Genomic DNA, 25,075 nt, shown 5'->3' on the forward strand with positions numbered 1-25,075 from the left:
TATGTAATAAAAATAATCTATTAAAAGAACAGATATGCTAAAAATAATTAAAAAAAAAAAAAGAAGAACCTGGAAAAATCTAGCACTACTGAATATTCTCAAGATCTTTCTAGCAGAATGAATGAACAAGGAGAATGAAGAACTTTCAAGTAAGACAAATATTTAATGAAGTAGTAATTAATCTTCTCTCTCAAAGTATTTATTTTTAATCTTTGGAAGAGGAAGCTAGATCACAGGTTTTGCAAAATGTTTCCTTTGCAATGGAGAAGACTGGTGTAGATGATAGCACTGATTTTATTCTGAAAAGCCAGATGGAATTCCCTGTTCTGCATCTGCCACAGAGTGTGGACATGAACAATTATCTTGCAGGACTTGGGACAAAGACTGAATTTATTGAAACCAGTAATCAGTGGAGAGAAGAAAACACCTGTTTGAATATTGTGCCCATTTTTTTCCTCATGAAATTTAAATAAGTCCGTACTGTGTAATTAAAGCAGCGTGTGAAACTGTACAGAGGCATACAATGAGTAAAAACTGTGTCAAATTAAATACAGTAGCAACAAAACCATGTGCTTAAAATCTTTGGCTCAAGAAAGCACTTAAGCTCAGGCTGAAATCCCACTGAATGCAATGCCAAAGCGAAGACTTTATGGGGAGGATTTTTAAATTAATTCAGTCTTGGACTACTACCTTCTTTTAAAGTTGTACTATAAGCTTCCACTGGGCATAGACAGGCCAATGCCTGTACTCTTTTTCTAAAATTTCAGTGTCAGCATTCCCATCCATAACTTACAGTTCAGGAGCACATTTTCAAAAGCAGAATCAGAAATACTGAGGCATTAGAGATCTTGGAGAACAGCAGCCCTCTCCAGCTGCAGGAGATCTCTGCATCTATGGCATTTTTTCTGGGAGGAGGGTGAACCCCCAGCTGGTTTCCCTGGGAGTTTACCATGGCACTCCTCCAGACGTGGAGTTTGCAGCATTGCAGGTGTCTAAGCAGGAGACAGGCTGAAATCCTCTGGGCTCGCACGTGTGTGTACTGCATAACAATATCTAACAGTCTTAAAGTTTCCAGATGAGGAATAATTAAACAGTTCCTGGTACTGTAACACTAATACTGTTGTCTAAATCTGCTTTCAGTTTTTTCTGTATGAATGATTTCTCTGTGTAAAACATTATGGTAAGGAAGATATTAGAAATGTTGTCTTTAGCACGGGTAGCTAAAAACCAGAGCTGGCATATGTTCATGTCTGCTTTCTTGGATAATCCCCTTAGCGCTGTAGAATGGGATCTGTGGCACTGGTGCTGCAGCTTACTGTGGGCTCATGCTTGTACCTCCAGCCCACTGGACACAGTGGGCTCATGGGGATTGCACACATGAAGAGATTGAAGCATTCAAACATCAAAGTAAATTTAAGGGTTGATTTAAATTTAAATAGAAGCTGATATCTGTAATGATTTCCTAGTGAGCGATTTATTATCTGTACAGCAAACAAAAATCCTTTCTCTCAGAGATAGTTGAGTTCCCTCTCTCTTTTTTTCTTTTTTTTTCCTGAAAGCTTTGCCTTTTGGGGGAGAAATTACAAGAAGTATTTCATTTGTGTTCGTGATGAAACAGATCAGAGTAATTACCATCTTAAAACTCTTTCTATAAAGACTGTATACTGACAGTCTTGTAGTGGCTCAGCATTTCCACTGTTCTTCAGTAATTTCTGTCCAGCTTCCTTGGAGGACTGCAGCAGTACTGTCCTCTCTACCTGCTGACATTTTTCTTTAGCAGTATTTCCCATAGAAGGAAATGCCTGATATCTGCAACAGCAGATGCATTTTGTTTGATGGAATGATTCTTAAAAATCATTGCTTATTTTTAGATCATCAGTAGTTTTCAGGGCTCGCTGCTGATTTCCTTTCTCTTCTTGCAGTTTGAACATGCCCTGACCTGAGTTCCCACATGTAGTGAGAATGGCCCATCACTATGGTTTGCGCTGATCATTCATTTGTTATCTTCTCTTACACTTTCTTGCCCTCTGTCTTTCCCTCTCACTCCTTCCTTCAAAACAAAGCCCCACCAGTATTGCCTGACTTCACTGCATGGTGTTCTTGTGAGCCCTTTTTTTTTAATTATTATTATTTTTAGTTCTGAGTCATGCATGGTGCATCTAGCCACGAGCAGGATGCTCAACAGCATGTATTCCTTTTTTTTTCTCCCTACCCCCCACCTTTTTTTTTTCTCCCTAAGGAAGCACATCATGGGGATCTGATCAATTTGTTGCAGGCTGTTTCTGTGTATGCTTAGTGTGAAAAAAGCCTAAATATCGTAATGCCCTTTATCCCATATGTCCCTGCTGGCCTGTATTGGCCTTCTGGTTTCATTCGCTTTAAAAATGAGAGAACATGATAGGTCAGGTTGTCTTATCTCTGATAGTTTCCTCTTGCTGTACTTTCTCTTTCCTGTTTGCTGTTGCAATATAATCTGATCCAGAAAAAAATGTCTTGGGCAAATGTTAGTTCATGTGCTGTGTGTTTTGTGCATCAAACACATCACTTAGCAACAGGAACTGCAAATACCTCTACCGAGCCAGCATATAGTCAGAGTCCTGTTTTATTTTAATTAGCAACATTTCTGGCCTTCTGCATTTGATTGAATAAACTAAGCTGCTAATTAAAAGGGTGCAATAATGTAATAAACAACTTGACACAAATGCAAACTGCTTGCTTTGTAAGCATCCTTATCATGATTTGGCATGAAAACACTCTTAAATTACCTGCATTATTTTTTTATTGCCTTGAACACTGTAGCTCACAGCCTTCTCACAGAAAAGCCATTGTCACAGCATTAGCTGAAGCATTTATTCCTTGGTTGGAAAACAGCTTTTCCAGTACAGTGCTTTAGTTCAAGCCTAAAGAGAATTACCAAGTCAAACTTCTCCTGCCAATCAAAAGCTGGTTCTGCTGTGGACAGTAGCATACAACATTTGCCACATCTCTTCAGTACAATAAACTGTGCCTGGGGCAGCAACTCACACAGAGACTGATCGAGCAAAAGCAAGGGCCTTGTCTTTAGGTTTGTTACTTACCAATGCCTTGACAAGGGTGTTCATGATGCTACCTACTGAGTCTTAGCTCTTGAACGAGTTAATTTTTATCTGGGAGGGAACGCGGAGGGATTTTCCCAATGGTTTGTATTTGTTCTTCCTCCAGACCAGCAGGTGTATACTTAATTTCTGTGAGTTGGTGACAGAGTGGCATTTTAATGTGATCTTTTTATTTATTTATTCATTCTTTGATTTGGCTAGATATGATTATTTCATCCTGAAACCATTTTTCATGTGAGCCATACTACAGCCCACGGGTGTGCTCTGCCGCTGGACCAACCTAGTAGTATGCACTAGATTATCAGTGTCCCCAAAACATGTGTTGTGCTGCAGTTGTGCCTGAGCACCAAGTCCTGCACTTGCCTTGCCCTCAGACAGTTGATTTTAAAATGCAATACCTTGTACTGTGGTGGCATTTGAATTTGCTCACTGTAAGCTGCTGGACCATTTGAACAGAAGAACACATGCAGTAGGTAGCACAGATTTTGGTAGACACAGCAGACATGGGTATGATAGTAAGCTGTTCTTTCAGATATCAGATGTAAATAAACTGGAAGAATTGGCTTGATTAATTTAAGAGGTGTCATTATACAGGCACACCCCACATGAACAGGTGGGGCTGTTTATGAGAAGTGATTAAGCCTTGTCAAAGCAGCAAGCAGTGTAGGAGAAAGTCCATGTTTGAGAGGTGGTAACACCAAGGCTAAGCTTCACTGCTGGTCTTCTGCCTGCATGTTGGTTTCCTGCAAAACCTACTAACAAGGCTTTAAGCTGAAAAGGTTTTTTTCTTTTCTTTTTTTTTTCCTATTGTTTTCAGCCTGTTTCTTTCCTTTTGGATGTTCTCTGCTTAATTTGTTTCTTTTCTGTTTTTCAGACTTTACTTAAGCATTACGTTTCCACTGATGTTATCAAATGTTCTGTATTATTTTTTATTTTCATTCTACAAACATCACTGATCTTTTTCTTTTCCCCTCTTATGGAATTCATAAGAAGATCCCATTTGTTCACAGAAGAAAGGTATTCAATAAGTTGGAAGGCTTAAATTTTATTAATTTTCCTAATGCTCAACTAAATAATATATATTAGGATACCAGTGAGGGATTTGGGTATGACTTTTTTACTCATTTTATATCTGTTCAATCCTACATTTATAGTCTTTTTTTTCCCTTGTTGTGTTTCTTGATCTAAAACTATATTTCCAGTTCTCAATTCTCAAATCTTCTAGACTTTAGTCTTAGTCTCTGTTCAACTAAGTTAAATAGTGACTGAAAAAGGCTGAATGTACTAATAAGATCTACCAGAACAGAGTGGAATTGTAATTAACAAGTAGGGATGGTGACACTTGGGGGAAAAATAGAAGATAAATCGTCTTTAAATACTTTCAGGGTAGGAAAGGCTGAAAACCATGTCCTGCGTATCTTGAGAGTACAATTCTGTGAGATCATAGTAATTGAGGCAGGAAGGTATCCTCTCTATTTCCTGAAAAACCCAGCTGAATCACTGCTGTTTTGTTTCAATTTTTCATTATGCTGTTACAAGTATATTATATTTAATTTGGTTACAGCTGAATTACAGCTGTGTCTCCCACTCTTTATTGTCTAGAATTAGACAGTTCTGCCTAAGTGTTCATATCCTTTTTTTATCTTTATATTTTTTATACACTTTCATTATATTTTTATCTTTATATGTGGGAGATTTGAAAGCCATCATTCTGAGTATCTAACAGGGAGAAAACTAAATCTATTCCAGCCAAAACCAGGACAGTATCCTGGTATTACATCATACTAGGTCCCACATTTTCCAATACACTATCATCTTTCCTATTTTTGCTAGATAAACACATAGATATCATTCCCTTAGTCTATGGGCTATCCCTATAGAAGTCCATTAGGTTCATTAATTCCATGAGCTTGAGCTCCATCTTCAGACCAGTCTTTCAGGGCAGGAAAGATGGTGTGTGGTGTTGGATTGTTGCATGCTGAAGCCAGTTCTGATTCCATCACCACTGCACTTGTCAGGTTTCATCACAGCTTATTCTTCACTAATGTGGTGATTGAAGGAGCATTGGGTTCAGATCCCCAAAACTGTAGTGGTGGAGATGGGTGCAGCAAAGTTCCTAGTGCAGTGATGGACATAAAGCTGCCATAGAAGAAGTAATATAGAGTGTTACATAACCATTAGCATCATACAATTTAATTCATTGTCTATTTTCACCCAAAATCAAATCTCCTTGAGGCACACCCCAGAGTTACCCATCCTCCCACATTACTCACCAGGTGCACCCAGATCCTTTGAAATTCAAGCACAGGAGGGAAAAAAAAGTACCTCCTTTTCACCTCTTCTGAAGTGTCAGGGTATCAGCCAGGCCACCTGGTCATCTGCTGATGACAACGAAGCAATGCTTCCATTTCCAGTGGTAATCTCAGACAGTTGAAAGTTTAATTGTAATTGGGAAATCTCCAGTAGGAAAGGTGACAGTGCCTGATAGAAGGGACAACGAAGCAATGCTTCCATTTCCAGTGGTAATCTCAGACAGTTGAAAGTTTAATTGTAATTGGGAAATCTCCAGTAGGAAAGGTGACAGTGCCTGATAGAAGGGACATGGGGCTGCTATCAGCAGAGGTGTGTGGAGAAAACTGAAACTGTGAGCGTTACTGCACAGCAGATGTCATGGTTGGCAGTGTTGGACCTCACCAGCGCTGCCCAGAGCAGCTGGCACCTCATGAAGGAGGAGGAGGAGAAGGAGGAGCAGCGTGTGAAACATGCTTCTGAAGCAGATGGGGCTTTTGCCATTGAGTTCAGCAGAGCCTGTGTTTTCTTACAAGCCCTTTCAGCTGAGGTCACTTTGCCCTCATAATACAGCAAAGGAGAGTCTGCAAAGCAAGGCCTCATGGCTCTGTCTCCAGCAGCTTTCCACTTCTTGCATCCATCACCTGTGTTCAGCAGCGCTTTACTCCCATGCCTGGTGCCTGCAGGCAACTGTATCCCTGCTGCCAATCCCTGGGGCTGTCCCCTCTCCTGCCCTCCTCATTTTTGCCCCTTTCTGCTCATTTAGCTTCTGTCATGGGCTCTACTTTATAAAATTGATCAGTTTGCTAGGATTTGAAAGTAGCCATTTTCATTTTTGTCCTTGAATTCTGGAGTAGCAAAGAAGGAAGTGTTACTGTGACGTGTAGGGGGTTTTGGGTTGTGCTCTGGAACTTCTGAGGCAGGAGTTGTCAGGCAGCAGCTGTACAAGTCAAGGTTACCTGTCCTTCAGAAACCTTTGGGAGAAATCTTCATGATGTATGTGATTATGATGGTAATAATTAAATGAAGCCGGTCTTCTGAGTATAACAGGGCATTTTCTCCGGGACCTGGAGGGTCCTTATTAAAATAAATTCCTTTTTGTGATAAATGAGTATTATTTGCTTTTCCCATTCAGGTGGTTCTCTCTTGGATGTACAGATTTTGATGATACCCAAGTAACAAGTACACCTGCAAACTCAGCTGAACTGTAGTCTGTGTTGCATCATACTTTTTTCTTTTTTTTTTTTTTTTAAAGGCAGAGTATTATGTGAGTTTACAAATTTCAAAGTAATTGTAATTTTGAGCAGGCCATAGGAGTGATGAGAAGGAAGTTGCTCTGTGGAATGCCATTACCGACTGCCAAGCAACACAATCCCAACCATTTCATGCTGGTTTTCAGGACTCTGCCTTTAGGTTTTATTACCTTTTAAAAACTTTTTAAGTAGGCATAGGAAAACTCTCAATGGACTTTCCTGGCTTTAAGCTTAACCTAATTGGTTTGGGGCTTGGGGGGTTTTTGTTTGGTTGGTTGTTGCCTGGGATTTTTTGTGGTTGTTTTTTTTTTTTTTTTAAATTGAGACATGATTTTTTCCCTACTTAAAATGATTAGATTATTAAATAGATTTTAAGTCCATTGTTGTTTAACTTTTCTTTATCACTTTTCTTATGGTTTGGGCACAGTTCATGTTGGATATCTTTTTGGCATTTTGACTGTTTTCTAAGAAACTTGTTTACATAGGGTATGGTCTCTGAAAACATTTTTGAAATGGAAAATTACATTGATGAAAAAAACATGCAGTTTTAAAAAAGGATCAAAAGTGCTCAGTCTTGAGCTGTAAATAAAAAAAATGTTTTCAGTTTTGACTACAAATGTGGCTTTGTTTGCCAAACTGTAACATTGATATGATGTTTCTTGTATTTAGAGTGATTAACTGTTTACAAATCCCTATAACTGTTTTTAATATGTTTTCCACAGGAGCAACAGCTGCTGCTCGAAAGGAGGTTATAAGGAACAAGATACGAGCAATAGGAAAAATGGCTAGAGTTTTCTCAGTGTTAAGGTAAGGTTTTGTGCTGTTTCAGATTTTTTTAATGTTAACGGACATCTTTGAATGGTTACTTAGAACACTCAGCTGTTAATCAAACAGCAGATTTGCTATTTTAGTATACCACCCATCTGAGTTTTGCTGAACCTTTTAGAGATCGTTTTATTTATACAATACTGCTATTTATTATGGCTCTGAATAGTTTTCTTCCTCAGGGCTGTTGCTGAATGGAAAACAGACAAACAAAAGACATCAGCAAAAAGAATTGCAATTACCTTTTTCTTTTTAAATTGCTCATCAGGTGTACTAATTATCTTCTAGTCACTCTGAGGCAAGAGTTAAACATGGAGAAAGGGTATGTTACTCATCACCTCTCATTAAAAAAGAAGCCAACTGTCCCACTTTGTCACCCACAGATGTTGCTATAGCCACGAGTAAAGATGACTAAATATGAAAGCATTAGGGTCATTTAACTAGAAATCCAGGAAGTCGCTGTGCAGGCAACAGCAGCTTGTTACTTTGGGCTTCACTCCCCCAAACACATGAACATGAGTAACTAATTGCTATCCAATGTTTAGAACTCTCCGTTTGATGTCTCTGAGCAGAAGAGAAAACATGCTGTACTGTGCTGAAGTCTAAATATGGAAAATACAGTTCAGCAGAGGGATTTTTTTCCTCAGGAAACTGTATATTGCTCTGCTGTAGTCAGTTTATGGCTATTATGGTTAGTGGAAAATCAAGGGAGTTCTAAAAAATTTATCCGTGTGATTGTGTGACTGATGTAAGAAGAATAAATAAAATAGTTACTTGAAGAATATACTCCTAATTTTAGAGGAAACTCTCAAACTTGCTTGGTTTGAAACTCTCCTGCAGCATGCAAGCAGTGGGCAGGTTCTCATCAGGGCTTTGCGTGGACACTGCAGTTTGTCCATGCCTCACAGATTGCAACAGGATATCTCTATAAATAGCATACTGAGATGGAGTACTTTCCCAAAGTGTTACATGTGAATTACTAGTGATGCACAAGCTACTTCAAAATGTGCCCATAAAAAAAAAGTTGGCATTATTCCTTTTCCCTAAACAAGACAAGGGAGCAATCAAATGTTTCCACCTGCTCCTCTGTACCAAGTCTGGCAGAGAGCCTGGTGCTGACATTGCCACCACCTTCATAAAACAGAACAATTATTTTTTTGTGATGATAGTGGAGCAAACAAAGTTTGGAAACCTGGCTTTCTCTCCCATAACCTTCAACCACAGCTTCTGGATCTGTTGTATTTTGTTGTGGAGCACCTTTTGAAATACAACATTATTTCAACAGAAATGGAAACTTTAATAAGCAGAAGCATCTGAAATTGGATGCTGAGCTGATATACTTGGGGTTTTATAACTTGCAGATGATTGGCATCACCTATATGTCAAAGACTTTTTCAAAGGAAAAAGGGGCAGAAGCTTTTTAATGGTTTCAAGAATGGAAGAAGGGTACAGAATAATTCTTGCATGTGTTCTGTCTAAAGTGACATATGATGCATAAGCATCATATCTTAGGGGTGTATCACAGTTTGAAACTTTGAGCCCTCTTTAATTACTTATATTATTATATATAACAGAATATAATTATATTATATATAATTAATGAATATCAACATTTTAAGGCACTGATGAAAATCAGTCTTAATATTTCCCTGAGAAGGGTGGTTAAAATATTTAATCAGTCTATTATCCTTCTTTTTAAATGTAAATAGAGAGGAAACTGAGTTTAGCTCAGTAGTTTAGAACATGGTGCTAATAACACCAAAGTCATGGGTTTGATCCCCATATGGGCCATTCACTTAAGAGTTGGACTCAATGATCCTTGTGGGTCCCTTCTAACTCAGAAGATTCTGTGATTCTGCGACATCAAATAGAAATTAAGGAACACCGAAGGCTAAAAAAATCTCAGAATCTGTGATACAGAGCTTTCTTGTGCATATGCAGTTTAAAGATAATAAAAATTTTGTGAATAAACTTATCCTATGAGGGTAAAGCTAAAAGTCCCATTGCAGTTTAATTTAAAAAAAAAGAGAGTGATGAAATAAACTGAATAATCAAGAGAAAGCAAAAACTTTGGCGTGCAATTCTTGATGATGAAAATACTGTGTTAATTCTGAAAATATGTCGCTGTTTCATTAGTTCTAATTGCTTGTGAAACTTGCAAGGGAAATGGTCACAATTTGATTTTGACTATTACACAAAGAAAAGTGAGGAAAAGGAGAATTATTTTCAAACTAAAAATAGAACTTGAAGAGTATATATAGTAGGTAAATAAGAGTTTGAAATATGTGAGTAATTCAGGGCACATAGGTCTAAAGAAAATTGTAAGTAGTAGAATTGCTGAGAGACAGTTTTTATAGACAAAACCACATTATCCTCAAGTGAATGTGGAACTAAATTCTGTCTTTGTGTTTGCTTCCTCCAGCTTAATGTCATTATATACTTCAAAGTAAAGCACTTCAAAATAGGTTTCTCTTAAGGAATTGGGGTCAGTTTTGCTGATGAGAAAGTATGTCATCACAGGCAGCATTACAGTCCTTGTAGAAAGCTGTACTTAAAGGCTTCTCTGGATAGAGCTGTTGTATTCCTCTTGCCGTGTATTAAAAACTGTATGTATTTGAAACCAGCAAAACATATTTAGGTTTCCTAAAACAATTTTCTTGAATCCAGTTTTATTTTTCGCATACAAAACTATTAAGATCACTACTAGCAAGGGTGAAAGTGCTTATTAATTTTAATGAACTTTTAGCTGCCTTTCTTTAAGTGATGGTCATCAGTAAATAATGCTGGTTGCTAGTGTAGACAAGAGCAAAACAACAATGTAAGTTGATTTTGGACCACACAGTGTAAGATGCTTAAATGTATTGTTGGCAAGAACTGATCCTGTTGGTCCTTCTTCTCTCAGGTTTGTGGGTTTGCATATATATTATTTCATAGATGCAGATTATAACGTTAAGTATAATGGGAGTCTGTGTGTGGTGGGATGCAAAGATTAACACAGCACTGAGAGGAACTGCACTGGTGCTGATGTTACCACCCAATTCAGTCTATCTTGGTAAGGAGATTAGAGATTACCAAATCATTGTAGGTTATGGCACGTGGATTAGGGCATGTGTAGCTCAAGGTGTCTAAAGCATGTTCCATATTTTTTAAAAAAAGGACGTTGTTTACTTTTGTTGTGGTTTTCTTTTTTTCTTTCCTTTTTTTTTTTTTTAACTTTCACAGAGAAGAGAGTGAGAGTGTGCTGACGCTGAAAGGGCTGACTCCAACAGGAATGCTGCCCAGTGGTGTGCTCTCTGGAGGAAAACAAACACTGCAAAGCGGTAAGCCTGTTTGCCTTTGTGTCTTGTTACATATGAAGAAACCAATTGGTTTTCAGCTGCAGAACCTAAGAAAAGTAACGGCAGCTGTCTGAACAGAATAAAACAGGCGGTTTGTTGTGCTGGAGCATTTGACAGCAGTTCATGTGAGGCCATTTCTCAGGACTTATTATGTACCACTGATTTCCAGGGAAAGGGCCAGGGGAGAGTCCCTGAAAGTCAGCTGTTCAGAAGAGTAGATCAGGACTGCATGTGAAGTGCGCTCTCTCCACAGTCAGCAGCGTCTTTTGGGTTTTTTTTAAGAACAGACTTTGATACATGGAATAATGAAGGTTCAGATTAGATAATGACACTCAAACTCGTATTTTATCTGATTTGTTCTTCCTCACAGAGAATCACCAATGGAAAATAGCACTAGAATTAGATTTTCTCTCCTAACAATTCTAAGTGACAGCATGAGAACAGTTTCTCTCTGATTTAAGCCCAAGTGAAGGGAGGCTCTTACAAACACTGTGTTTGCCTTGTACACAAAGGCAATACAGATTGTCAGTTTTATACCAGGTGCTTCTTGTATTGTAGGAAATTGGTAAGTCTGTAGTAGGGCTGCCTTTGACTCCTTTTGGAACAATGAGCTGCAAAATATTTCATTTACTCCTGCAAACTCTCCTTTTGTTTTCTGTGCGTACTGCTGTAGAATATATTGTAGGCACACTAAAAGGTCTCTCATGTATTGAGGTTCTGTTGACAGTAGATGTAAGAAATAGAAATGCTTTCTAACCCTGACACAGTCTCAGCCTCTTGTTTTCCTGTTTCCTTCCTGGAGCATTCTTTCTCTGTAATTTTTCACTTTACTGTCTCTTTTACCCAGAAGATTCAGGTATACAGTGGTAAACCTTCTTTTCCCTGTTTTTCCCTTCCCTTTTTTCTTGTTGATGACTTGTGTTTTACGGACATAGTAACGTTCTGCTTTGAAAATGCTGCAATATGATTTCACAGGATGCCTTTCTTAATGGGTTTGTCGTCTTTACCTAGGCTTTTCTCCGTATAGTTGCTTTACGTTTGTCAGAAAATTTGGTCCAAGGAAACTGCTATTGTTGCCCTGGCAAAATACTAGGAATAGAAATGAACTTGAGAAAATTGCCAAAAGTTCTTGCTACAATGGCTAAAAGGAAAATCTCCTCATACTGCAGTATTCTGGCTGAGTAAAACATTACTATACACAAGCTTCTGCATTAGTTAACACGTAGTACCCCATTCACCAAATACTCTGAAGTTCACATAGTTTCTGTTAAGCACACATATTACCATATGTATTAACAGAAAATATGAGTAGTATGTTCTGTTGTGGAAGTATACATTTTAGTCGTCTTTTTTTTCTAATGTGTCAGTGCTGGTTTGGATCTGGTTATTCATTTTGATTTCTCATCCTAGTTATCATGTTTCTGTTTCTTTAAGTTTGCATTGTTTTCATTTCCTGATTTTTGCCATCTCTCTTGCTCTGCAGCTTGAGAGGCATAGGCTTACCTTAGTGCATGCGGGTTAGATCCTCTCATTTCCCCATGCAGCAAGATAATAGTATAGATATTTTAGAATTTATCTCAATCCATATTTAACAACTACAAAAAAAAATTGGGATTTTATGTAGGGGAAAATAAGACAAAAAAGAAGAGAGGAATTCCTAAAAACTTGACTTCTGGAGCTATTCTCAAAATCAGAGAAATTCTTGAAAATCAAAATTTCTTTTAAAATATTTGCTATATTGGATTGCATTTGATGAGTTGCATCAGCTTCTAAATCTCTGACTGTAAAATAAAAAATTCATACCAAAGCTGATGGGTGAGATTCAAATGAAATTATGTCTTTAAGAACAATGAATGGTTTCAGAACTGTGGTAACATGGTATTCCATAACACTGCAGCAACCTCCCAGTTACAAACTTTGCTCTCTCAGACCAGGCTTTGCAATGCTGGGGGTCCAACAGCTTTCAATCTTATGTCTACATCCATTGATTTAAATAAAATACTAGAAGAATGCTGTTTACATATGGAGCAGACTGGGCAAGGTTGCAAGCAAAGGCAGAGCTTTCTGAGCAAACTGTCCCATGCTGTGGGGAGGTTTCTTTTAGTCAGGGGAGATAAAAAAAATAATTCTGTATGTGGGGCTCTTTTGCCTTGTACTGGTAGCTAATACTTTTCAGGCTGATTTTGTAAGTGGTATGAATTTTGCATGATGGCTTTATGCCATTTTTTGTTCTCTTTTGACAGGGCAAATCAAACTGCTCTTATTCAGAGCTGGGAGAATTACATAATGACCTTTTCAGGTCATATGTGCAATATGGAAGACATTTACATTTTGTAGTTCTTTTGAGTCAAAAGAAAACTACTCAAATGTGGCTTTAAGAACTTCTAGCTTGTGAAACTTCTGCTTTAAAACAAACTCTAGCTTAATTCAATCTGCAAATTATTGTTTCTGTGTAAGCATTTCTCTGTGTGTCTGTTTTGCCGAAATCCAGCACTTACAGTAACATTAGTGTTGTAGCTCCTTTGCTATTCACTGACTTGTTCTTAGAGTTAAAATCCTCTGCTCATTTTTCTCATTCGTTTTGCTACCCCTTTCTTCTCTTCAGCTACTGTTGAGGCTATTGAGGCTGATGAAGGTAAATTGGCCAGTCCCCTTTCTGTTGGTACCACAACAGATAAGGGCTCTGCTGGGTGTATTCATTTTGCTGTAGCTTGTACAGATTGTGTGGGTGTTGGGCTAACAATTGTGGCTCGGTATTAACCAAAATGTAATTGCTTTAAAGGGGAAAATGTTTTTTTGGTTTTTCTTTCTGTTGCTGCAGTTGAGATTTTTTTCTTTCTGAAAGTTACAATAACGTTGGAGTTGCTGTATGTTGAAGGAAGCACTGAATAATGCCACAGGAGGGGATCAGGGAACTTGGATTTCAAGGGACATAACACGGCAGCAGATCATAAAAGCTTTGTGACACATAACTCAAAAGCTGTGCGCTGGAGACTGGCTCTTGTCTCTGCCTCAAACTATCCTCAGCGATCTCTAGTCTAGGAAAACACACAGCTTTTTATAAATATTCTCTCTTTTTGTTGATTTTGTTTCTTTTCCCCTTTTTCTATTTTTTTGCCTCAGTTTGTTTCCTTTCTTTTAGATAACTAGTAAAAAAATTTTATTGGTCTTTTGTTACAGTTCAGCATGTTTCTGTTTCTCTTTAAAAGTAAACCAACATGAGACATTTGTCTGCAAGATGTCTGCTTCCTCTGGTAGTGGCAGTTTACACACTGGATATTTACATTAGAGCAACCATTAACACAGGCACCATTTTAGCTACAAATATAAAGTGACTGGCTGCCTTGGAAGATTTCTGAGCATTCAGTATTGAAAACTATGGTGTTTTGTTGACAGACCTCTAGTTTAACCCTTAAGCAATTTTTAATGCTACACTTAAAATCTAAGTAACTATGTATTGCAAAGGAGATGCACAATATTCATTCAGCATTATAAAGTTTTGGAAGAAGAATTTTCAGAATTCCCCTTTAAAACAAAATTCTTCAGTTGTATTTTGTTCTTGCCCCTCTCAAATTTTCTGTGGGTATTTTTTTTTTAGTTAATTTAAAACAAAAATCTGATGATTGCTGTCTGTTGGTAAGATGTGCCCTTTTGGCCAGTGGAATTTGTTTTTGAATTTTGTGAAGCAGTGAATAAAATTACAGAACAAACAAGTAAGAGAAAATACAACTGCTTTCTAAATAGCAGTGAGTAAGCTGCTATTTATGTTGGAATTACCTATTCCTATCGGCAATCTCTAATCTGCAGTGTGCATTCTTGTTGACAGTTTGGCTGTTTTCTGTGATTTTCTGTGACTATGTGTTGTGTTTTAGTATATTCTCAATGTAACCTGCTAATACTCATTGTCTGACCAGCAACTACAGCAGAGCACCTTCCTTAGTGTTACAGATGATAATGTGTCTACTTGAAATACAATTGATTGAATCTGCTCTCATGCTAGCAATATGCACCCCTCAAGTTAATCCTTCAAGACTTGCCATCCTTGCTAGTGAGACACCTTCACCATAGTTGCAACGACTTGTCTGCATAGATGAAGCTTCTGAGGGGGAAAAAGTTTCACCCTTTACCAGTTGTCCCTCTGCAGTTTGATTCAGGGCCCGGTAACACCAACTGGGCAGTGCTACTGTCAAGCTCCAGGACACAGCAAGTGTTTTGGCTTCAATGCCAAAAGCCAAAGCCATCCATTAAACTACTGCTTTAAGGGATTGGCTTGGGTACTTGTTAGACATCTTAATTTTTTGTGGTAGAGGATAAAGTAAGAACAAATAACAACCCAAACCCCAAACCTTAAGAAAACTCACTCTAGGGCCTGTTCTGTTTTCACTGCTCCATCCCTACTCACTTGACTAATTACCATTATGTTTTTATTGTTTTCCTGAGTTGAAGTATAATACGTGTTAAAACCCGTGCACTTCACAAAGTTCCAATATAACATTTGTGAAACTGGCTAAAGAACTGAATCCTGAGGCAAACGGGATCTATCAATTTTCACAGGAATGGTTGGCAAAACTATCAGCGTGAAAATGCTTTTTTTACTCTCCCCAAAATGCAAGGAGTGGTAGATTGGTACCAGGGATGTTTTGGATGTGTTCACTTTTTTTTAACAGAATTTGCCAGCTTGTCCAAAATCAGGACAGCATATTGGAAGGAGAGCAGGAGTACTTTGAGGTAAAGAGAAGATAAAAGGGGAGAAGGAGTATTGAATTTAATCTTTGAAACTCCCCTACCATTTTCTCTCCAGGGAGTTTACAGTTTCCTGGTACTAACACACCATTTCTGCTCTATGGCATGTTATGATAGAGGCATAGCAGAAATGCCACTTCTGGAAGTGCAGCGCATTGACTTGGTGCAGACAAGAGAAAAATACACAGAAGGCTATGACAAAAGTATCTGTAACTTGCTGTTTGCCTACAGTGCTTTTTTCTCTTTTGCTTTAAATCTAAAGATCTCCAACACTTCAATTAAAGAGAGAATAAAATTAAATAAAAATCACTCTACGAATGCATTCCCCGGCCTGTGGCTCCCTTCTAAGGTTGGTGTGGCCTCACCAATGTCACTACTGAAGGGCAGATCAAAAGTCCTCAGGATCAGTTGGAACTTTGGTCTTTTGTCAGTGCGTTTCCAAAGCTAAACTGTAAGAATGTACCAAAATGACAATACCCCGGGTCCGTGTTGCACAGTGTTACTGCTGTTTGACTCAACCTGCTCTCTAGAAGTGCAGGAATGTGTCAGGGAGGGTAACTGCCCTGAGCATTCAACAAGCAGCTCATCTGCACTGAGAACCTGTTGTAGGGTCACCCCAGATCTCCTATAGCTTTAATGTATATCCCACAAACTGGCCTCACCATGCCATCACCATCTGTAACTAGCCAGCACTTTTTCCCTGATTTTTGAAAGTCAAGTGGGAGTTTTGGCTCATGAAAGGGTGTAAGGACAAGGCACAATGTCCTTAAGGCTGTGATGACAACAAATGCTACCTCACAGCTCATGGCTGTGCCCTAAGCATGGTTCCTAATTGCAAACTGTAGTTTCATGTCAGCATCTTGGCACTCTAAGCTGAACCCCAGTGGACAAGAAAGTATTGGAAATTGATGGTGTTGAAAAAAATAGTTGTGTTTCAAGAGACGGCGGTGGTTAACACCCAGCTCTTTCTGAGCACGGTAAGGAGTTGGTCGTGTTGTCAGATCTTCTCATTGCCGCCTTCACAAAGAAGGACTTTCACACTTGTTGCTAAGTTGGGGAAAAAGCTGCCGAGAGTTTTACCTTGCTAATTTTACTTTTTAATAATCCTTTATTTAGCTATCAAAGGATTTTCACCCCAGCATAAGATCACTAGCTTCGAAGAGGCCAAAGGCTTAGATCGAATTAATGAGCGAATGCCTCCGCGCAGAGATGTGCCATCCGATGCCAACCTTAACTCCATCAACAAGGCAATCTCCACAGAGACTAATGGCACGGACAGCAACGGCAGTAATAGCAGCAATATTCAGTGACCACTGTCCGGGAGGGGGGTTGAGCTGCAGGGCGCGATGGGGTTGCTGCACATCGGCAGTGGGATGTTCTTGCCTCTGATAATAGCTTACTTGCTCTGGGGGCCAGGTGTTGGATTCAGTTTACAAAAATCATCTACGAAGAGATCGTCAACTTTAATTTGGTGGGAGGGGGGGTGGGGGAGAGACACCTCCTTTGGATATGCCTTTAAATGCTTGTAGAAAAATGAAAGCTCATGCTGGTATATATTGCAAAGTTAGGGGAATGAACATGTTTTCCTACTGCATTGGGAACGTCTAGATATGTTACTGAAAGGCCTTTTATTATGTTACTGGACATGAAAACTTTGTTTAATTTCTTACTAACTATTGTACGTTTACAGTTGCAGCACTCAACATCAACATCGAAACATTTTTAACAAAATGTACAAACTAAATAAGGACTATTTATTGATAATGTTTTGCTACTCTTGTCAGACAATGGCTATGAAATAAATTAGGCAGTCTTTAAAAATATAGAGAAAAAAAGAAAAAAAAAGAATGTTGGAAATTTGTTTAAAATGCCAAAAAAAAGAGAGAGAGAGTGAGAGAGAGAGCGAGAGCGACAGTTTAATTTTGTACAGATTATGCTTACCTCAGGTTTCTTTAGTGTGCTTCAATGCCCTTCTTTAAATATAACACTTATCTTACTAATTTGGCAGCGATTATCTTTTTCTTCGTTTAAAAAAAACTGGAATAATAACATTTATCTTTTTTTTTTGCTGTTTATATTTAGGGGGGTTTGGTTTGGGAGGTTTTCTGGGGGTTTTTTTGGTAAATCAAGTCTTGGTTGTGGCTTGCTGAATTTAAATATTTATGAGTGGTGCATTTTTAAGTATAGTGAACAAGACACCATATTAAGTGCAGTGAAAAGCATCTATATTCTGTAAAAATCTGCCTATGCATGTTTTTTAAGAAAAAATGGCTGTATAGGCCTGTATGGGACTGTAATGCGCTTAGTGGTCTGACTTATACTGGAAATGTATGTATACTGGCGTACTTTATATTCTCTAAAAGAAAATGCTTAATGCCTTTGAAATTTTGTAATCAAAAAAAAGCTTTGAAAAATCTAAGGGGGAGAGTATTCTTAAAGTTTTTAACATAAGCTTGTCAGTGCACATATAGATGGGTAGCATGTTTAGCAAACCTTGTGAAATTTAAATAAGTTTGTAGTTACATGTGAAATTCTAAATGCATGATAACTGTTAATGTCATAATGGTTTAGTCATTTTGTTCTGTTTTGTCATGTGCCACAAAATGTGTAATTTTTTCACTTTTTTCCCTTTGTATATCAGTTACGGGTTTCAACTGGTTCATTCTCAAAAAGAAAAGGAAACAAAACAAAACAGTCCATTGATATTTTTTAACAATTGTATAAGTGCCCAAGTAATTCACTACAGCCTACAGCCTTGCCTTTGTAATTTGACTTCGAAATGTTGGCAATCAAAGCATGCACTTGTAACAATGAAAGAAGCATTTTATATTACTACTCAATAAAAATGTGCATGAACTTAAGCGCTCTTCCCTTTCTTGCTGTCTCAGTCACAGAAGCTCACAGGCGCCGTGCGTGTGTGTGCTTCTTCTCTCTTTTGCTTTGGACAGGAGAAGGCCGTCGGTGTAAGAGAAGAATGACTTGTTTCGCATCTCAAGGTCAGTTCTTTACTAAGAAAAACGTTTGTTTATTACCCAGCTGTTTAGGCTACTGAATTTCTGCAGACTTCCCCCAAGTTCTGATTAGGAAGTTGGGTTTTCACTAAAATGAGTATAGGATGTAACCCACGAACACAGAGAAAACACATGCCCTCTGTGTGCTTTTACCTTATCTGGACTGTTTGAAAAGACCAGTTAGTATCATTTACAGTGTACCTTTAAGGGGAAAAAAAAAAAAATCAACAATTTTGGATTTCAAGTGCTCTCTTTTAGTAGAGGTGAACTGTCAAACTGTCTGCTTTCTCATTTTCTCCCTAATGTGCTCAGCATTCTTCCACAGTCCATCATCCTGTGAAGAACTGATGGACAATGCCAAATGGTGCAATGATGTGGGTATTGCTTTAGTCCTCCTTTCAGGTACCATTATTAAATATAAGCTCAGTGCCTGCTTTCTTATATTTTTTCCACTTTAGCTCTTGCTAATTGTGACAGGTGGCAAAAATAAAGAGTTCATAATATCTGGGACTAGGAGGCTGGGTCCATTTCAGATTTAACTTCTCATTTCAGACTGTGTAGAGATATAGCACAAGGGAGAGACACATAGAGTCTTAACTGTTCATCTGCTCAGTGAAGCTGTTCATCTGACTTACGGGCATGGTCTCTGCAGAAAAGAATGGTGGCAGTTTGCGTGACTGCTTTCCTTGCCCGTTCAGCCCTGTGTACGTGCTCACTAAAGAGCCGTAGGTTACCTCAGGTAAGTTTTCCCGTGGGGATGTCTAAGCCAGCGCTCGGCAGGCACCCTGTGCAGCACAGAGCAGCACCGTGGGGCAGTACAGCAGCGTGTGTTGTCTGCTTTCATTTGAGTTGGGCCCTGGCAGTTGCACAAACCAATTTGACAGTAAGAAAGGGGCTTTTCTGCTCAGTAGTGACAGTGTGGCATAGGCCTTTCAGTTGGTATGCTTAATGCAAAAGCTCCGTGCTACAAATCAGAGGTGGGTTTGCAAATGCCTGCTGTAATTGCCAAAGAGCTTATGGATAAGCAAGGTAGCCCAGGATGAGTAATCCATTAGGAAATGTACAGTGTCTGGTCACAAAGGAGATTTTTGAACTTTTTATAGCTCAGAAGAATGAAAAATATTCTGAGCATGCAAAGTTTCAGTGTGTCCTGGGTGTCTGCTGGAGCAAACCCCACTGTCCTACCATGGGGCAGTTTCTGGACTGGCTCCAGGGGATGGTCTGAGCTATACTCAAATGTTCCCAAAAGGACAAAAAAAATTTCCAAAGGTTATCTCTTTTCAGGGCATCCGATCTCTTGCAAGTGTCCTTCTTTTTCCTGATGCAGAAGGAGCTGTAGATGAATTTGAAGAAAAACCCCTGGTGCTACTGAAGGCTGAGATTTGGATTTCGCGGCCTCACTCAGTGACGTGTCATGCACTGGACTGTGTCTCCCAGTACAGGTTTCTTCCTTCTTATAAGATGTGCTGCCTTAATGCCAAAGATATCATTAGTGCCCACATGAAGACTTACTGTATTTTTTTAACCACTTTAATCCCACTGTGTAAGGTAGTGTGTTAGATACATGTATTATATTTTATGCACTATCATAATTTTTCTTTTCAACAGCTGTTAAGCATGAAGTGTATTAGCCCTTAGTGTACGTTTTCTGAAGAAGACAACATTCAGATTTTGTCCAGGGTTTCCCCCAGAATTGCAGTAGGTTTAGCCCTGCTTAACCTATTGCCAGTATTGCCAGCTGTTGGGAATGTGTGTAAATTCTTTCAGCATTTTCTTAGATGGCCTTTTTTATTGCCAGAGGAGGACCTTCTGGAGCCGCTATTGAAGTATGGGTATAACTTGGATTTCTCCTGAGAACCTGGCCAACAAAACTGAAAAAAACAGAAAACAGGGCTAAAAACAGGCAACAAAAGATGCTGCTTGTTAGTACAGTCCTGATCTCTGTCCTCTCTAGCTTTAGTTTTTAGTTGAAGTGGCATTCAGAGTGTAAAAAACCATGACAATTTAGGGCCACTTCATAGATTCAAACTGAATTTACAATTTTAGTCCTTAGAAATCAGTTTCTCTTCTTTTTTTCAAGATACTGTTGCTCAGATTAGTCAGATCCGTGAATCTTCCCACTTCTTTCACAAAGAGAGGGATGTGAGAATCAGCTATTACAAGTGTTAAAAAACCACAAGCACCAAAACAACCTTTGGAAAATAGTTTACGGATTGCTTTCTTAGTTGCTTTTGGAATTATGTTTGTTCCCCCTAAAAATAGCTATTTTGGGCATGCAAAAGAGTGAACTTTCTTGTTCTTCCGTGATTTTGGAAAAAATATCTCTACGTTCACATGTTTTCATATGTAAATGTTCATACTTGTAGCCACCTTCATGGGGGTCACAAAAAGGATGAGTTTGCTGGAGCTAGAAGTAAGAACTGGGTTTTGAGTCTTGCCAAGCTGACTTTGCAGTATCAGGCCTGGTAAGCATTATAAAATACATGTTTCATGAGGCTCTGTGGATTTTTTACATTTTTTAAGTAACTTGAGAGCAGTTTCAGTTCTACATGCAACACCAGGTTTCATCAAGCTGACAGATAGCTGTGTGCTCTGGGCAGTATTCTGCCACAGCAGATGATTGCAAAGGGAAGGGGCTGCCTTGGCTCTGTCATCCCTGTCAGAAGTTTGGTTTTGGTAAAGTAACTTGGCAAAGAATGTACTAAAGGACTAATTTTGCCGCTAGTGGGAAGCCTGCAGGTGTGGTGACAGGCATAACAGTGTCTGCTCCTTTGTGGAGTCCCACTGGTGGCCATCCCTTGTTGCTCTGCAGTTTCCCAAGGCCCCCTGTCCCTTTTGGGCAGAACTTGGTGTGGTTGGTTGCTGGGGCTTGGATCTGGGCACCCAGTCAGTCAGTCCTTACAGCAGCAAGACTTGAACCAGAGGTGGTTGTTTCATATTTTAGCCATTACATTCCTAAGGCAGTTGATGTAGACAACCATGCTGTGATCGAGCAAGCCAATTTCTCTCCAACATTTGGGTGTTTTAATAGTCTCTTTTGCCTTAAATGAGCAGTTGAACACTGTGACCTGGACTAATTTCCCAGAGTTTTATGCCAGAGGAGCATGTTATGTTACAGAACTGAGACTCACTGAGGCCAGCAGGCATCTCTGGGATCAGCTCCTCCAACCCAGCAGCTCATGCAGGGTCAGCTAGAGCAGGTTGCTGGGGGCCATGTACAGTCAGGTTTTGAGTATCTGCAAGGGTGAAGACTCAGCAAGCTCTCTGGGAAACCTGTACCAGTGCTTGACAGCTCTTACAGTAAAAAAGATTTTTTTCTTGCATTTAAAAATGTGCTGTATTTCAGTTCGTGCCTAATGCCTCTTATCCTCTTGCCAGGCCTCACCAAGAAGAGCCTAGTTTCTTCCTTTTTGCTCCCCCCATCAAGTATTTATATGCCTTTTCTCTAGGCTGAGCAGTCCCAACTCTCTAACTCTCCTCATAGGTCAGATATTCCAGTCCCTTAATCACTTTCCTTGTTCTTTGGTGAACTCACTCCATTATGTCCATGTCTGTCTTGTGCTGGTGAGCCCAGACCTGGGCACAGCTGTCCAGGTGTGTCTCACCAGTGCTGAGTAGAGGGAGGGAAAAGTTAAATTACTTCCTCTGGTTTCCTGTATGTGCCCTTAAATTTCTACAACATATACTGATGCCAGTAATTTAAGGCAGGTGGCATTTCTGGCATTTTAAGTCGAAGAGATGGGAGAAATACCTCAGAAAGTGGAAGAAGCAGAAGTACATTGCAGGTGCAGGAAGGTAAGCGAAAATTAGTACATCACCAGACTGAGAAGACAGAGAAAGATTGACATAACATTTGTTGCCAAATTTGGTAATAAATTTGACTGCCAAATTATCCAGGTAAGTATCAATTGCAAGAGGGAGGACCCCTTTCACTCTGTCCTCTCCTGTGTCCCACCTGCTGCTGCTGCTGATACTTCAGAAGATGAAGTCATCAAAGAAGTCTGACCAATTTTGTACAGAGGGAAATAGTCCCTCCTTGCATTCAGCTGGCAAGTGGCTGAAGCCCTTGAAGCATGTGATTTGTATAAAGTCATTATCGTAGTGCAGATCTGCACATTATCAGGATATCACATAAATGAGAGATCTTGTGCCTCCCTGGGGAGGGAGAAGTAGCCTTCTGAGGAGGTTGCCTGAGGAGAAGGTAATTTGTTTATCTGTCACTTGGTGGTTTATTGGTTTCAAATAAGCTTTGCACTCAGACCGCATTTTTCTAAAATGAGAAGAAAGCACACTGAAGGAAATATGGGGCTGATGCTGTGGCTGAGCTTAAGCAAGGCTGCAGAGCTGATGGATTGAGGAAGCCCTGCAGCTGTGGACCAGGGTGCCGGAGAAAGGAAAGGAATGAGGAGTGGAGCTGGCAGAAGAGAATGGTGTATTTATTTCATTCCTTTCTCAAGGTAGATGGCAGAGGAGATGGTGGTAGCAGTGCTACACCAGAAGTCTGAGATGACGAGGTACAGAAGCTGTACCAAGCTGCCAAGGCTTTGGGAGGCCATGACAGAAACTAGGCTGATAAAATTCACCTTAGACTAGATGTGCAATTAAAAATTGTGGTAGAGTTCAGGCTGTGAGCTGAAGGTGGTCATGTGTAAAAGGAGAGCATGCAATGGCATGGGAAATGAAGTTTAGGAGGGCAGACCCTGGGACGAGGAGCAGGTTGGGACTCACAGCCCTGGCAGAGGAAGAAGCATGGATTGCAGGATTGAGTGCCATATTACATGCTGAAGAGTTGAATCAGTTCAGCTTAAATGCAAGGCCGCCTGTTACTAAGGGGTTTGGACCTGATACAAGGGAGTTTCCATGAAGTCAGCTGGCATGGCTGGTCAAAGCCTGGGCTCTCTGCAGGATAAGAGGTCAGGAATTATAAGAACCTTAAATCTCAACTAGCCTTGTAAGGTAGGGCTTGCAACTAGCTAGGCAATGGATGTCTCTAACACAGAATAAGAAAAAGCTAACAAGGAATGGAAAATTGGCCTGTTAACCAAGTAAGCTGGGGATGGCCAGTAGAGTCTAGGAATACAGTGAAAACCAACACTAGTCCAGCTAAGTTACCTTTGCTGATCATGGTCAAAAAGCAGCAGAAAACTTTTCCAGACACTTGAATAGAAAAAGCAAGATTAAATAAGTGGAAAATGATGCAATGAGGATAAGGGAGAGTTTTAAAGTATTGGCTGAAGGACTGTGGAAGGAAAGCCAAGAATGAGATTTAGGGTATGGAAACAAGAACTACAGGAGTCAAGACAGAAGCAAATTATGAGTTTAAAGCACTTATTCCAGGAAAATGGAATAGTTTCTTTCCAAGTCACAACAGAAAATACTGCATTTGCTTACTTGTCAAATAGCAGTGCTCTTTAACAGCTCTCTGAATGGGTGGTATATTTTGACAATACAGTTGGAGAATATGTAAGTACAGAAGGAGCATATATATAATAAGGAGCAATTGGTCTGAGCATAATCATATGCAAAGATTTAAATCTTGAAGGAACTACTGACCAAAATGGGTGTGAGAGGGGCTATTTCTACAGTTGTGGCAAACAGAAATAAGTTATGAATGTTAGGAACGTGTACGTGAAAGGTAAAGTGGAAAGGAGCCAGATAACGGGAAGATCATAGTTGTTGATGTTAGGAGAAGAAGTTCTGGATGGTGAAAAGGTTCCTCAGATGTACCAGATAGAAATTTAGCAAAGCAATAAATGTTTATGGAATTTTAAGTTGTTTCACACTTCCATTTCGCATCTCTCCCTCGGTCCACCAACTTTCCATGGGATACTAGGATTACTGGGAGGGATCATGATTACTGGGGAAGATCACTGCTGGAGGGAGCTCTTTCCATGTTTCTCCACCTGTTCTAAATTTTCTTCCCCTCTTGTCCCTTTTCTCTCCCTTGTTCTTTTGTTTTATCGCACCCACCGTTGTGCCATTGGTTCCTCTTCCCAGATCCCCTGGCACTGCCAGCTGCTTGCTGGGCAGACAAACACCACTGCCAGCCCTGGTTTGCGGCACCCATCTCCAGGTGCGGAGAAGGTATGGAGCAGCAGAGTCCCCAGAGAAGCCTGGCTGCTCCAGGATCACACCTCCTTGTGACCTCGGGAGTGTCCTTGCCTCAGTTCCCCATGCAGCTGCAATTACCCCCACACTGATTGGAGCTAGATGCCCACATTTCTGGGCAGCTGCTATTCAGAAAAAAACAGAATAAAACCTAATGAATTCCACGGAGACTGGCCCCGAGTGCAGGAGCATCACCAGCAGACTGCTGGCTCGAGCTTCTTGTTCCTATTAAGAGACTCAGGAGTGTTCCTTGGGAATAGGTGGTGTTAGGAAAACACTGATATTTGTGGGGAAAGGGTGACTTAGCAGGAAAATAAATAATTTTTTTTTTCCCTTAGGAGCTAAGGAAATAATATTGCTAACAAGTTTTTACAAATCCAGTGAAAAGCACTGATATTGCTGCAGAAGTAGGT

General features: G+C 39.6%; 1 protein-coding gene across 3 annotated transcripts in view; it reads left to right on the top strand.

Moving 5' to 3' along the window:
* Positions 1-18,404, top strand: part of PPP3CA (protein phosphatase 3 catalytic subunit alpha) — a 189,807-nt gene extending 171,403 nt beyond the window's left edge. Inside the window, exons 11-15 of one of the 3 annotated variants that reach the window (XM_032685817.1) lie at positions 4,086-4,112; positions 7,360-7,444; positions 10,685-10,782; positions 13,406-13,435; positions 16,660-18,404. In XM_032685817.1, coding sequence (XP_032541708.1) covers positions 4,086-4,112; positions 7,360-7,444; positions 10,685-10,782; positions 13,406-13,435; positions 16,660-16,853 — 434 coding nt within the window. In that variant the 3' untranslated portion in view covers positions 16,854-18,404. The remainder of the gene's footprint in view (positions 1-4,085; positions 4,113-7,359; positions 7,445-10,684; positions 10,783-13,405; positions 13,436-16,659) is intronic. The other 2 variants (XM_032685818.1, XM_032685819.1) reach the window with 2 other exon arrangements.
* Positions 18,405-25,075: the final 6,671 nt, after the last annotated feature.

This window comes from Chiroxiphia lanceolata, chromosome 4 (genome assembly GCF_009829145.1).
Source record: "Chiroxiphia lanceolata isolate bChiLan1 chromosome 4, bChiLan1.pri, whole genome shotgun sequence".
Taxonomy (NCBI): domain Eukaryota; kingdom Metazoa; phylum Chordata; class Aves; order Passeriformes; family Pipridae; genus Chiroxiphia; species Chiroxiphia lanceolata.